The sequence below is a fragment of the Odontomachus brunneus genome, unplaced genomic scaffold, assembly GCF_010583005.1.
Source record: "Odontomachus brunneus isolate Ranch 3 - 2012 unplaced genomic scaffold, Obru_v1 Obru_scaffold_128, whole genome shotgun sequence".
Taxonomy (NCBI): Eukaryota; Metazoa; Arthropoda; class Insecta; order Hymenoptera; family Formicidae; genus Odontomachus; species Odontomachus brunneus.
Window position 1 is genome coordinate 290,145 of NW_022639578.1, and position 15,523 is coordinate 305,667.

General features: G+C 46.0%; 1 protein-coding gene across 3 annotated transcripts; it reads right to left on the bottom strand.

Annotated features, from left to right (window-relative positions):
• Window positions 1–984: 984 nt before the first annotated feature.
• Window positions 985–15,034, bottom strand: LOC116849918 (nipped-B-like protein B). Of its 3 annotated transcripts, XM_032827573.1 has the most exons (4): window positions 14,572–15,034; window positions 14,319–14,453; window positions 13,456–13,648; window positions 985–13,233 (listed from the first exon to the last, which is right to left on the bottom strand). In XM_032827573.1, exon 4 carries the CDS (start codon window positions 13,225–13,227, stop codon window positions 6,544–6,546), a length of 6,684 nt encoding a protein of 2,227 aa, XP_032683464.1. In that variant the 5' UTR covers window positions 13,228–13,233; window positions 13,456–13,648; window positions 14,319–14,453; window positions 14,572–15,034; the 3' UTR covers window positions 985–6,543. The 3 variants fall into 3 exon arrangements, with proteins under 3 accessions (XP_032683464.1, XP_032683466.1, XP_032683463.1); XM_032827575.1 differs by having other exon boundaries at window positions 985–13,648; window positions 14,736–15,034; XM_032827572.1 differs by having other exon boundaries at window positions 985–13,648.
• Between the last annotated feature and the right edge of the window lie 489 nt (window positions 15,035–15,523).

The following is a 15,523-nucleotide window of genomic DNA, read 5'->3' on the forward strand; positions in this document are numbered from 1 at the left end:
TATATATATATATATATATATATATATATATATATATATATATATATATATATATTTATATTTTCATATGTATATATTTATACTTTTTTTATTTTATTTATTTATATGTAGAAATATAATTATTTAGAATTTATAATGCGCGTACCGCCTAGAAGTTTATTTATTACAACGAACAATAAAATCGTATAACGCACCATTCTCTCTCTCTCTCTCGCTCTCGCGATTCTCTCTCACTCATACTTTCTGTCCCCGAGTCTGACAACAAACTTTCACGTCGCTCGGTGAAACGGCTGCCGCAATTTTTATCACTAAACCCCCGCGAAATCCAGACACAATAAATATGTACATCAGTGAACATTTGTACAGCGGAGCTTCCCTCTCGTCCCCCGTTGCATACACATCGCTAACGTAGCGATTGTAGTTTTGTCTGCTTAGTCTCGGCGATAGAAGAGCCCCGCAAATAATTGCGCTGCCTCCCAATATTACACACTACCCTAATATTCTTTGCTCCATTTTAAGCGATAATCCTATCTTCTCTCTCCCCGTCAAAATAATCATAACAGCTCTTCTCGATATCCGTTTCGCAACGGTGCGTCGCTCTCCCGCATCGCATAAGAGTCACGGCTCTCGGAAATTGAATCGTCGTCGATCGGCAGATCGGCAGGCTTGCGACGGCATATAAAAAAGCGATTTCCATCAAGAAAATCCACCTAACATATATCTCTTCTCTTTCTAACGAGCGCCTCGAAGTGTCTTACGAGAAGCTTCAAAGTGGAAGATTGTCGCGGATCACATGAAAAAACGGGGATGAAGTGAAAAAACTGCGACCCTTATTTTTGCGGATCGAGCAAAATGAAAGGTCACCAAATTGCAAAGTATGGACTGTATGGACGACATGGACAAAGCTCGCGCCGCGCGAGAAAGTTTTCGTTTTCTCTTTTTATTTTATTTTTTGTTTTCTGAAAGGGTTGCAGAACGCATGAGTTATTGATAAATTTTATTAGAATCTTTACATTCGTGAATTATTTACAGACACTTGCATATGTATGTATATGTTTGTGTGTATGTGTGTGTATGTGTATGTGTATATATACGTGTGGTATGTGTATATATACCTATATATACACGTATATACTACACGTACATGTACATCATAGCTATCGTTACGTTTAAATTTAGGAAAGAGACTTTCTCGAATTTCCGTGATAATACTGAAAAAAGAGGCTGACTTCGGAGAACTTTCCCGCTATCAAAGCCGCACGAAACCACATACAGCTCCCGTTGTTTGAAAATTTTTGGCATTTTTTTTTTCTTCGCGATACCTTCGTCGATTTATACAAAACGCACAGTAGAAAAAGGTATATAAAGACTCAGGATTCGGCCCAATTTTCACATTTTTTTTTTTTTTCTTTCTTCTCTCCCTTTCTCTGTCTCTCGTAAGACTCTCCTAACGATATTTAGCGAACGTAAATACAATTTCACGAGGATGATCGACACACTCTTCTATTAATCGCGTGTCATTTTTCTTTTTTTTCTTCTTTCCAGTGAAATTCGACGGAGAAACTGCGCGTTGATAAAAAAAAAAAAGGAGAAAGAAAGAACAATTCTCGCTTAATCTCTAGCATTGCACGCTTCAGGGACGGTACAGGTTCAGGAAGCGAGATCACACGTTTTGCGATTACAGTAATAAGAAAGAAAGTCTTGTTCCTCCGCGATCAAGCCTCTCTAGCGCTCAAATATAAAAGATAATTCACAGATTGATAAATAATAACACTAATAATAATTATTACACAATGACAATAAGAGAGAGAGCAAATTGACCCATAACAAAAATTTTCGATACATCTCACAAAACTAGCAAATCATAACGATACTTTGGAAAATAGTAGGCTACAGTATCGGGTTTTATTGTCCATCGAAAGCTTCTCGATAAACGACACTTCTTCTTCTTCTTCTATTTTCAGTTTTATTGCAATTTCGCAACCTCTTGTCGCGGCAAGAGAAATGAACGGAAAGTGTGAGCCGGTTACAAGAAGAGCGATAGCGACACGCGCGCAAAATCAAAATTTCACCTGTCTGCGATCGAGAGCGAAGCTATAGTAATTTTGTGCGAAATTCGCGCACGCGTTGCTCGGACGGAACAACACGCAGCGATTGTTACATTAACTCGTGTATCCGGTCCTTCTACCCCGACAGTCCGACAGTCGTCGCGTTCGTGAGGACCTGATGTGCTACGCAGTCTTCTGTATCGAGTCTCGAGTTCGCGTCCGACCAAGAGACAGGCTTCCTACTCTTCACTTTTTTATTTTTTTTTTTTAAAGAAATTCGTTACGCTTAGCAACCAAATTTCACTAATCTAATCGCCAGAAACGCACATGGCCCATTGTTACTTCCTAGTTAAACGCATTCTACAAATAGACTCCTCCCGAGAATACACGTCAATCTCTCCTCGCTTTCGCAGTTTCGTACGCCGAAGAGGGGAAACAAAAAAGTTTTCTTTTTTTTTTCGAGAGAGCCTCTACTCGCTTGTGTGTAGTAAAAATAAGTGGCTTCACGTGATTACCTTCATATAATTGCGTCTTCATTTGTACGAGAGATAATTCTGGAGGTTTCCTCGCGAGAGTGCAAAATAAAAAGAGAGAATAACAAAAGCGCCTCTCCTGCCGGAGAGATTGTGAAATCGCCACGTGCGCTTCCGCCGGCGCGCATCCTTAAAGCTAGACGAATGAATCGATATACGTTTTACTGCCAGATTTATTGACGTGATATAGACGGATGTACATCTGGGCCTCGATAAAGCGCGAGTTTTCATCGTGAGAACCAAGAGCATTGAGAACGTACCTTCTAGACCCTGCGTACATTAATGAAGTATTGCGCGGATCCGCGGCGATCGAATCCGCACGGTGCGAGAATTTGCGCGTAGTCTCTTGCGGTCGAACATTATATAAATGCATTGTATTGAGACGTGCGATCGTGCGAACGCTCCCTCGAAATGCAAAACTATTCGTGCTTCTTCCACGGGAAATCGCGCGGGAAACTCGCGAGAATCGGACTTCCTCAAATTGCAAAATAAACTCAACAGCTATGTAATTTAATGGGACACTGGAAGCTGCGGCTGTCTCTGTCTCGAACGAGAGAAGTTGCAAGTCACAAATAACAGAAAAACTGAGTGGACACTGATACAAATAAAAATTGAGTCATTTTTCTGGCCCCCGAAAAAAATCATGATGATAACTATGCAGGTGATAACTTTACGAGTTTTCTATGCAGAATTATAACGCACATATATCTTAGGAAATTATTTTATAGTTATAATTCTTTGAAGCTTTAATATAAAATAGCTACAAAATAACCATGAAATAGTTTATTAAACTATATACATTTATTCTACGTACAAAAACTCGTACGATTATCATCTATATAGTTAATAATAGTTAATCTATACAACTAATTTATATAGTTGCGATCGCAATGTCTTTTTCTCTGATTATATAATTTGCGTATTCTTTGCAAGAGAATTCGCAAGCGAGCGAATTGCAGATAACAAAAATTTCACTGGCATTGTAATTTCCGTGAGAAGAAACGAAACGCAGATCAAAACATAGAACATTACGCGACTTGCGGTATGCGTCCGTTCAATCGCCCCGCTCCAGTCATCTCTTCTATATATTTCACAAAACGTAAAGGCAGCGCATGATCGGTAATTACCGCTAACCAACAATCAGATAACGAATACCTGGAAGCGTCCATTACAATGTATTCACGCATATCGCAATGTTGCGAGGAAACTAAAGACGTACTCTGCACTCTGTACGTGTGCGGAAGCGTTCGTTCGATCGAATCGTCATCGTCATTGTCGTCGTTGTCGTCTCCGTTTCTATACTAAAGAGATGCACGCGCTCAATCAATGACCCCTAAGATATGATAAATCACAATTGATACATCCGAGGTATCCTGGTGCTCTCCGCCGTCGAATATCGAATAATCTAAATGGTGTTCGAGTTTGATTTAGTCGAGCAACAGACCATGGTCCATCTCGCGCTTGCATCTCTTTGCCGCAAGAGAAACGCAACGATCGCCTCTCCTCTCCTCATTTTCTCCCTCCCTTTCTCTTTCCCTTTTTTCATCGCGCCTCGCTTGTGTGTCATCTATAAACGTATAAAAGCACTACTCGCTGCGATGGAAAGAAAGTCACGAATACAAAATCCTTCCCACGATTTACGAAGTCACAGCTGCCACTCAACTTGATGTCGATCGGCATTTGAATTTACGAGCACGATAAAAGAAGAAAAAAGAAGGAAAGAGAGAGAGAGAAAGAGGGAAAAAATACGTTCGTGCGTTCGAATATTGTTCGACCAAAATTCGTTGCGTCTCTCCTCGGCTGCGGCAACAACGACCGCTACACGCCAAAAATGGAAACGAAGACGAGAACGAAGAATGCAATCCCAAAAGCGGATTCATCCGCTAAAGATTTCGTATAGATGGTGGTAGCTGGAGATCTCGATCTTCGAGCAAACACCTGCGTTTTGTATGTGGTGTGTGTGTGTGTGTGTGTGTGTGTAGACTATATATCTCGTAAGCACATTTGGTTTTTATATTCAACTTTAATATCACGGAAGTCTCTTGAACTCCTCGGATCTCCGATGCCAACAACCAAGACATCCCAAGGTGGCGGCTCGCGGATTTTTGGTGAACTCCGCGCGAGTTCCAAAAGTTGCCAATGAAAACTAAAATGTCAGCGAGTTTTTCGTGGAAATATTTAGAGTCGCACCATATTTCGCAGAACACACCGTGAATTTCATCCCTGCTTTTCTAACATCCTAATAACGCCGATAGAAAGTCCCGCTTTTCGCTTTTGTCGAGAGTACGGCCACTATCGTTATCTCTAAGCTTGTATAAAAACGATACCTCTTTGTCTGTTTCTTTTTTTTTTCTTTGTTTTCTTTTCCCCTTTGTCGTTTTCGTCGTTTCGTACACCAAGGACGAGTGTGAGTGCGCGAAGCAAACTATATTGGGACAACATGAATCTTGAATAAATACTTAATATTACAACGAAATCTTAAGTATTTTCTTCGTAATGTCACCGCTATATAGTTTGTAAGAAAATAAGATACTTTACTTGAAGATTTTTATGTACAGATATTACAAACAACGTTTCGCGTAATGCATAGGCAATGCGTCCTGCTACACACTTCTATTATACATGCCGCGGGGAGGGTCTATATATGGGGTCCGCCCAACATCGATGTTCGATTCGTGTAGTGTGCCAAAAATTTTGTCAACTTTCGATTTGGTATCGTCCCTGACGAGAGCAATTACCGCTTACACCGACAACAGCACCGGTCTTCTTGAAATACAAGCAAGCAATTTGATACGAATTCTATATTAAAATCCACCAAGCAAACGAAAATTAAGATCTGTGTGCACTTAATAAATGTTATCAATTAATCACTGTATGCTCTCTGTAAAATTTTAGACAAACCCGAGAGATTTTTATTTCAGTCGATATTTAGATAAGTATATCTGGAGAAAATTTTCAGCATTTATCGAGATAAGCAGTACTTGCTTTTCTCACTCTCGAAAAAGGAAGAAAGAGGGAGCAACGACGAATCTTATCGAGACCGATCGAACCGTATGTTGTGTTTTTCATTCCTCTTTAGTTTCTCTTCTTTTCAGTTCCTACCGCCACACTCTCTTTCTCTCTCTGTCTCTCTTCACGCAAATCTCTTTCTCCACGAGAAGAGTTAATCAACAACCGCACTACGTCGCCATCATTATATGATATTATTTACAGATGAATTTTGTTCGAACGTAATTTATTGTACTTGAGTTCTTTCGCGGAATTTGGTTCGCGGTTCATCTCCTTGGCTATCAACTACTGGCAACTCGAGAACTCTTTCGATCGTCTTCTCGTTATCTCCGTAGTCTCGGCAAAGTCGTGCGATCCGTAGCCGAAAGCCGGCCAAGAAGTTTCCGCTTCTCTGAGGAAGAGAAGAAGAAGAAGAAACTAATCACAGCGAACCAAGTTCCGTGTCGGTCACACGAAATATTTAACAAGCCGATCTCGATAACAACGGCACGGCGGATCGATAAACTTCACAGACGTCCGCCGTTTCAGCCAACAAAGTTATCCTTAACTCAACGTTAGATCGCGCTTAAAAATCTGTGCCTATCTGTGCCATCGTTCTTGTCGAGGACCTCTCCTTCTCTTTCTCTCGCTCGCACGCATCCCCACATCACAACAGTTCTCTATGCGGTCTCTCGACCGAAGTGTTCCTAACGTCCTCAAAGTCGTAGCACAACTTCGACGGGGCTGGGAGTCATTTCGGGAAACAGGGGGCAAAGGAATCATCGCACTGCAACAGCGTTCTATACTCTAGTGTTGTCTATTTTAACGCCACATCTGAGCCACACAGGCATACACGCACATACACGCACACGTGCGCAGGCAAGCATACGCACGCATATACACGCACAGTCATACGCACCATCACGGACATAACGTATATATATGTACACACAGGACGAGATATACCACCGCACTCACACGAGGAAGTCAGGGTCACTGTAGTCCTCGGCACTGTCGCTACTGTCGGAGATTCTTCTCCTCTTCTTCTTCTTGTGCTTTCTCACCTTGTCCGTCTTGTGAGCGCGGTGCTTGCGGTGTTCCCTCGCATCCGGATGGGCGTGTATCGTCAATTTAGGGACTCGCGGTGTCGTCGTAGGCGTCGTCATCGGCGCTGCCGCCGCCGGCAGCGAGTTCACCGAGTTATTCGGATGCTCCGTCGGAGCGGAGTTCAAATTCGACTGCGGCGCTGGCAGTGACTGACCGAACTGCTGGCCGGCAGCGTTAGCCAGAATGTTGTCACTCGCGACACTGGCGTCCGCTATCGTCCTGCCGCCTTCCGCGTCGGGATGCAGCGGTATCCTCTGCGTCGTCTGTGGATGTTCCCCCACTGCTTGCTTGCCGCCGCTGGTATCTGCAACGGCGGTGGCGTCATTACCGCCGCAACCGTCGTCCTCCGGCTCCTCGGGATCAAACTTGAGCATCAGCTGTTTGAAGTCCAGGTACTCATGCACGAGCTTTCTCCTGCCATTCTCGTCCAGCTCTTCGTTAGTCACATTTTCGCGTAACCTCTGAAGCGTGGCCTTAGGGTCGAAGTGCAGATTGTTCTTGCGATTCACCGCCTTCTCATATACCTTAGCCGCCTCTGAAGGCGAGTATTGCCCAATCTTCGCGTCGGAAAAGCCGTAGAGATCCTTGAGGTGCTGTCGTAGTGTCAATAAGAGCAGGAAGCCTTGACTGGCGGTGATGTACTCCCTGAGTAGAGTAGTGTCGTTTGGTAACCTGGACAAGAGAATTTCCTCGTCCTCCTCGTCGTCCTCTTCGTCCTCCAGTGATATCAACTGCTCCGGTCGTGGTTGACCATCTGGACCCAAGATCAATGTCTGCGTTGGCGCACTTTGCGCTTGTGTCGACTGTGTGGTACCTTCTTTGGGCAGCAGTGCTTCCTTGAAAGACTGCAGCAGATTTGTACCGGACATGGAGATGATAATGTCGATGTGATGGATGATGAACAGCGGCTCGTCCTGCACCTGATATGTAAAGTAGGCGAGATTATCTGCCAGGTACAGCATCTGCGACAAGCTGGTCTTGGCGGTCTCGTCGAAGTGTTTGAGAAAGGACAGCACGATCGCCCGCCTCTGCTGCTTCGTGTTGCGCAGTATCGTGTAGAGAAAGCCGTTGAGAGCGCCTGGAAATTCACCCTCCCTGACTCGCATACCTCTTACTGTAATGTCGTTTTGTAGTAGCTTCTGCAGCCGGTAGCTCAGTTTGATCCCGAACTGCGATTTCATGTGAATGAAGCCGGGATACTTCTTCTCTATATCTTGGAGCTGCTTGTCCGCGCTGTGACTGACCGCCTTCTCGCAGTCGGTGCTCATGCAAATCAAGTAGGGCACTATCTGGACGGGATGTACTAGGCCCTGCGCCAGGATCAGCTGGATGACCTTCAGAGCCGCGTGTCGCACGCTTATGTTAACGTGCAAGAAGGACTCGAGGATCTCCTTGATGTAGAGCTGAATTACAGTGCTCGCCATTCCCGACGACACGTCTCCCATCTCCTTCAAGTTCTCCTGCTTCGACAGCTTCGCCCACTCGAGATCTTGCTTGATCATCCGCTTCTCTTCCTCCTGCAAATACACTTCAATATTATTTAGCACCTGGATCCGCATGTGCATCAATGCGTGCTCCGACGTGAGGAGGTGATGGTAGAGCTCCTTCAACTCCGGCAGCATCATAAACTCGTAATGCCGTATGCAGAGGGAGCCGATGGCCGACAGCGTGAAGTGCCGGATGTCGTCGTTGTCCAAATGAACGAAGTAATTGAGCGTCTCGAAAACCTGATCCTTGATGTTATCCGCCAAGCCTTCTATCACTTCCGGATCCATGAAGTTAAAGTGACGTAACAATAAACCGACCGTAAACAATGCCCTCCGGAAGAATGGTCTGTACTTCAACAGCATGGGATTCGTGGGGTCCCTCTCGTAGAACGATTTGTACTCCGTTAAGTGTCCGTAATATTTTTTGAAGCAGTCTCGTATTAGCTTGAAATTGCGCGTTACATTATTGACTATGGAGCCTAAGCACGACAGGCAACTCGCGACTACCGATCTATCGTGCTGCAAGATCAGTTTCACAGAATCCTCTTCCAACTGCGCTAAAAAAGTCTCGCTGGGGTGCTCCATCAGAGGCACCACCAATTCAAGCGTGTGAGCGACGCTGCTGATAATTTGATAGTCACCCTGCGTCTGACACTTGAGACTCAAATAAGGCTGCAAGGTGATGGCATGATTGACCAACAGCCGCGGTCGGATCTTCGCAAAGAGATAGAGCGTCGTTAGACACGCTACCAACCTCTGCGACGAGCCCTTTCTTTTCGACTTTTCCGTATCTTCCAAATTCGTCTCTTCCAACCGCAGCACATTTTCGATCAAACAATCCACGATCTGCTTACAGGCCGTCAGCAAAGCTCGTGGCGGCTCTGTTTGCATCTTCGTGCTGTCGTCTTTGTCCTCTTTCGGCTTGAATAGACTCACTAATAGTTGCTCAAACCACTCGAGTCCCATATCTTTGCTAGCAGCCACGACGTCCGTGATGTTCATGACTTTCCTCAACAATGACTCGGAGTCGAGGCTTGGACGTTCTCTCACCGGGGTGAACCACATATTTTGGAACACCTCCATGACGAGCTTGCGGATGCCCTCTTCGTCATTCACTCTCCTTATCATCTTCACGCATATCTCCGGGATCTTCGGGAAGTCGGGGCACTCCATGCAAATGTCCTTGAGAATCTTAATAACGCGTTTACGTACACTCACGCCGGTGTCCAGGATTCTGGCCGACAGCATGTCATAATACTTGTCGATCAGCTCGGGCCTGCTCAGGACAAACTTGCCTACCAAGTCGACCGCTGCTTCTCGCACGGACGTCGAGTGGTCGAGGAACGAATGCTTCACGCCCAGCTGCATGTCCACCCTCGCCAGCACGCTCGGATCAGCTTCGACAATCATCGTCAGGCACTTCATCGCTTTAGTTCTGATAGCGATTGATGATTCCGTCAACACGTGAAGGATCTGCTTGAGGTATCTGTCGAAGCTCTGCGAAAAAGGTCTTTTGGACGCGAGATATTGCGAAATCAGCTCCGCGGAATTGTAATCAATGTACGTCTGGAGGATGTCCAGTTTCGTTCCAGTACTGCATGGCCTTATTCTGCTGACGATGTACTTTTTCTTGTCCTCAATGATTCTGTAAGCCTCTGAGTTCTTCTGCTCGTTATTGTCATTTTCGTCCGGGTCCTGTTCGTCCAATTCCGACTCAGTCTCCTGATCGCTATTGTGATGTCGATTCTTTTTCTTTGCCCGCTTCTTGTGGATCTTCTTGCTCGGACTGTTTTTCGATTGGCCTACCCGAGACTTCTCCAGCGCGCAGTCCCGATACCATTGCGCCAGATAAAAATGACGCGCATATCCGAGAGCGGAATCTTTCGTCCCGTTAACCGCCAGATAATCGAGCAGCACTTTCTGCAAGAACACCATCCTCTCCTCATCCTCGCTCAAGCCCATGATGTCCTTGTCTTTTATCTGATCGTAATCCGAGTCTTTCTGCTGTTCGAGCTTGATGTCTCTTATGATTTGGTCGATGGTCGATAGTTTGCATTGAGAGCTGACCGCGTCTTTGCGTAATCTAGCCGCGACCACACCGAGATAATCGATGGAAGCCACTCGCAACGACATGTCAGAACCTTTGTTGGAGAAGTGCCCTACCAATAGATTACCAAGAAGACTCAAAAGCAACTCGGCGGCGGGCCACTCAGGCTTATTTACCGTCGCTAACAAGTCCTGCACGAAATTTTCGAATAATGGCCTGTAATCAATCTCTTCACCCTTACTGCCGCATTTGTTGAGGAATACCGTTAAAAAATTTCCAGCGATTCTCGTGGCGGTCTCGTATCTGTTGATAATAAATACGTCGGCGTCCACGTGACTCGATCGCTTCTCGTCCTTCTTTTCCTCGTCCTCTTTCGATGATTTGGAGTACGATAATGCATTGTCTGACAACACCACTACGCACTGTATGAGCTGCAAGACCAGCGCGGTCAGCATTTGTATGTGATCCTCGGAATTCAACCTATACGTACGTAAGCTTCTTTTACTGCTAGGTAATCTCGCTATGGACGCCAGGATATCATCCAACAGCAATCTTCTGTGCTTCTCATACTTAGTAAATATTATAGTGACGAGTTTCAGCGCGCTCAGCTGGAGGTCACTCACCGACTCGACAAAAAATGGCGCGACACCCAACGACGATGCGTGAAGTACACTTGTGTCCGTTAAAACCTGTATGCTCAACAGCTCGGCCAAAAGACCCACCAGCTCGTGCATTTTGTTATAGACCTGCAGGATGCTTTTCTCACGCACCTCCTTCATGTGGCCACGCTTCTTACGCCCGCTAGAGTTATAATTTTCAGTCTTATTCTTCGTGTCTGTCTTGTAGACAGGATCGAAAGAGGGATAGATCGTATTCTGCAACTGAAACTTCATAAAAAGAACTATTCGGTCGATTACGTCTTCCAGATAAACCGTTTTCGGCATATTGCTAGAGGTCATAATATGTAGCGCAATCAATGACGCATCTACGGCACGTTGGACCCGTTCCATGGCCAATTGCATCCACAATCGTCCTTCCTCGACGTCGTCGTCCGGATCCACGAGAGGCGACACCCTAGCGCCGTCCCGTATGTTCTTTTCCAAGATATTCAGTAGTCTCACCAGCTTGTCCGTGGGTATGGATTCCATGGCGCCAAGGGTCTTGAGTTTAGCTGCTTCCGTACAGAGGTCGTGCAGCTGATACTTGGGAATAAGCATTTCCGGGGACACGTCGCCGTCGTCTTCCATTTCAGGGTTCGCAATAGCATCTTCGGTGTTCTCAAAGATCGTTTCGATAGTGGAGTTGAATCGCTGGTACATATTGGTCTCCATCAGCTCCTCCACGCTCAGTTTTGCTAATACAGGCACTAGCTTTTTCTCAATCTTGCGTATTTTTGGCTTTATAGGCGAGAATGACGCATCCCGCTTATCATCCTCCTCATCATCATCCGTTATCCTTTTTCGCCGTCGCTTATCTTCGCTCTTCCTCCGTTCAGCCCTTTCCTTCTCCCGTTGCACTTGCCGCTCCTTAGCGCGCGCTTTGAAGTACTTGTTGTTCTTACCTATCTCCTCCTCGCTCTCCGAGTCGGACTTGGTATCGTCACGGTTGGAGATACCCATCTTCGCCGCGCGACTCGGCGACTTCTCTGCGAACGCCGCCAGGCTCTTCTGCATGAGCGCCTGATCGGCCAGCGATATTCTGTTCAACATCACAACCGGTTCTTTCAGCTTTTCCGTCAACGAACCGGGTAGTTTCATGCCTTTCTCCGAATTGTTATTTTGCTGATGCTGCACGCTGGACGAGCCATTGGCCGCGGGGTCCAAGGCATTGATCATATCGGTGGCGTGGATATTCGGGTAAGACGTGGTAGGGGGAGTCGGTAATAAGTGTTGCACCGCATGATGATCCACATTTTGTCGTGCGTCGATATTTTCTATCGGCAAATCGATGTCGGGAAGGCCGGTCACCGGGTCGAGGAGGAACTGCTGATTCTCTTGCACCGCGCTGTCAATGTCCAACGGTTGACCGCTGGCCAATCCATGATGCGCTTGCTGATTCATCATGGGATCATAAAGATTCTGCTGCATGCTACCCATGGTCGAATGCTGCTGCAGCGGCACGTTGGTACGTATAGGAGACGCCATATGCATGTTGTGCTGCGGCGTCATACTAGCCATATTATGATGCTGAGGCGTCACATTACCGAGTGACGTCAGTGGCGCATTCGGAGGACTTATGTGCGCCGGTGAGTACATGTTCGGCTGGAGAGCCACGTTGGACAAGGGGTTTATGCAGTTCGCATCCTCCTGCATGTGCTGGGGCGTTGTTAGCGTTCTCGTTTGTTCGGTCATCACGTTTCCTCTGGGCGACGGAGAAGGCACGGCAAACGGGGACATCTGCGAGATGTCCGCGTGATTCTGCGGCGTTATCGGCATCCGCGGATGTTGCGCGTGGGAAATGCCGCTGGCCGCCACTGGTGGCGGGAGTACAGTCCTGGCGGCCGCAGAATGAGCCGGACTACCTTGAGGCGTTTGCCTGGACCCCGAAGAGCTCGAGTAGGACGGCGAGAAGCGACCATAGTTTGCCGGCGACTGATTCGCATGCAGCATAGGCGTACCCTGCGTCCAGTTTCGGGGAGAATTGTGCTGAGGTCCCTTGAATACATGTGGATTTATCTGTAAGATTGCTTTGAGCAGCTCGGGCGTATTCTGCTCAGTCTCTAGCGATTGTTCCGCATTTGCATAATTGTCCTTGAGCTCGATGTGATCCGCCGAAGTCTGCGACAGAGACAATATCAACTGCGGCACGAGATTGTCGTCACGGACACTCAGCAATATTTGCGCTTCCTCGGCCACTCGTGGATGAAACAGCAGGGACTTGTTAGTCAGAGTTTGTGGCAGCGGAGTCGGCAGGGGCATTTCAGGCAACAAGTCAGTGAGACTCGCGATACCAGCGAGGGTAGTTATTGGCACACTCGGTACAACCCCATTCATTTTGAGTTTGATTTGTTCTGGCATTACAGCCTGGACAAAAAGAAGAAACAAAATCAATTTTAGTGTTCCTAAATGTCACCTGGACTTCGTGGGACAGTACGATGCGCTGAGCACTGCACAGGCATGCTACGAGTATTTGTTCATGATATGCAGTAAATGTAAATCAATGAAACATGTCTCAGTGCACAGACTACACAAACGTCTAAATAAATCATCGTTGAAACTTTTTCACTGCACATCATCAGAACATACCAACACAAATATTTTTCACCATCCAATGGAATAGTTTCTGTTCCTCTTTGAGGAGCACTAGCACTAAGGCAAATATTGGGAACTTAACAAAGTTCTCTTTAAGTTCCCATGTTGCACCATAAGAGTTTCAACCAAATTTCGATGAAGCTCGTGGGTCCTCCAATAAACGATCCATGTTTAACACTTTGTATTCCTGCAAATAAAATGCGCCATATGTAGTTTCATTTTACAAACTCTTCTCTCTCTGCCATACACATTAGATATTTGTGTATTTTCACAAGAAAACTAAATTTAAAGTCATTCATATGATTATAAGCAAAAAAATGTTACGCACAAGCAAATACAGTAAACAAAAGTGAGAGATTAGCTAAAATCTGTCACGATGCAATAATATGTGTAGTTTATATGACTATGAATAAAAAATTCATTGTTATAATATTATCATTATAATCTCTATTATTTTTTATTACTTGAACTCAAAATTAAATAATAATGAATATTGTATACTTTTCCATAAATAATTTGTACAGGACTCATATATAGTACTGGCATAATTTAAATGTTGTTAATACATGTAAAGCACAAATATTGAAAAAAAAAAAAAGAATAATTTTTTTCAATGAACCAAATTCACTCAACTCTCATAGTAAATCCAATATATTTGTATAAAGCAGCCATTCACTGTGCATAAATACAACATAATCAGCTGTTACAATACACATATAATCAGAACAGAATTGATCCCAACAACACAGCGAGATATGCTGAACAAAAACACACAATATCCCTTGGCTATGAGCAAGTCTACCTCCAAGATACTGATCTCAACATTCACCAGAGCACACAGCACAGCACCTATTTACCTTGTCTGCATTAACGTCAACCATCCAGCGTTATACGTCGCGCGACACTGTATCGTCGTGGGGACCAGGTGCAGTTGCAGCTAGAGGGAGAGGGGGTGCTTGCGAGATCCTCTTCCGGGCCACGAACGCCGAACACTGGCGAGCAAGAGAATTGCCGGGTCACTCGCGCGTAAAAACGCCGTCTACATAGCTGCCTGGGACAGTGGAACAACGTGACGCGGCGCGTCGCGACAGCCCCGTGCCACTCGCTTACCCGTACTATTTACGTTGGCCGACCGCCGTTCCGTTGCTGTCCGCGGCTGGCGTTTTGGCGGGAGGCCCGGGCGCGTTCCGCGGCCCCGTGTCGCTCGTCGCTGCCGGCAGGTCCTCAAGGATGGCGTGGCGGCTGGCGCGACGGCTCCTCGTCGCTAAACTCACCGCGGATACACCGTCGTCCGGGCGATGCTCGCTCAATTGTCATCCGCGGGACTACACGGTGGCCTACTTGGTTGGACGCGTTTCCACGTCAGTCACGACGGACCTCGGGCACGATTCGTGATCACGACACTGCCCTCACACACGTTCACTGCGGCGTCGCGCAAACATCGCCGCGCCGTAGACACTGCGTCGCTCCGTAAACCGTGCTTATAGTGGGAATGCGAAGAAAACAGACACAAAGGCGTCCATTTTGCTCAAGCAGCGAGTTAGCGGAAGTGGCGTAGTGGATATCGCTCTCGGACCAGACCAGGTATTACCGGCGGGGCGCTACGCGGCGTCGCGCGACCAGCGACCCGCTGTAACGCTTTCGACGCGTTCACATTGGCGCGACAGCAAGCAATCGGTTTAGCCCGTAAATTCGATTCGAAAGAAGTTAATGGGTGCTTTCCAGCAATGCACACTGTGTTATACAAAACCAGTTTATTGGTGGCATATTATCTTACAAGATATTTTAGATAATATATGACCAATAAACTGGTTTTGTGTAACACAGTGTAACGTAGCTGGAAAACACCCAATACGCACAAGTACATCCGTAAGGGATCATCTTCAATGGAAAATCGTACGCCGTAGCGTACTATTCTTCTATAATTCGACTATAATTGGTCAATTTTTTTTTACGGTTCCGGCATAAGTTAACGGATTACATCCATCATAAACCAGCTTTTAAGTTCAATTTTACGTACAAGTATGGCCATTGCATTGTCAATACTTAACGTAACGTAACA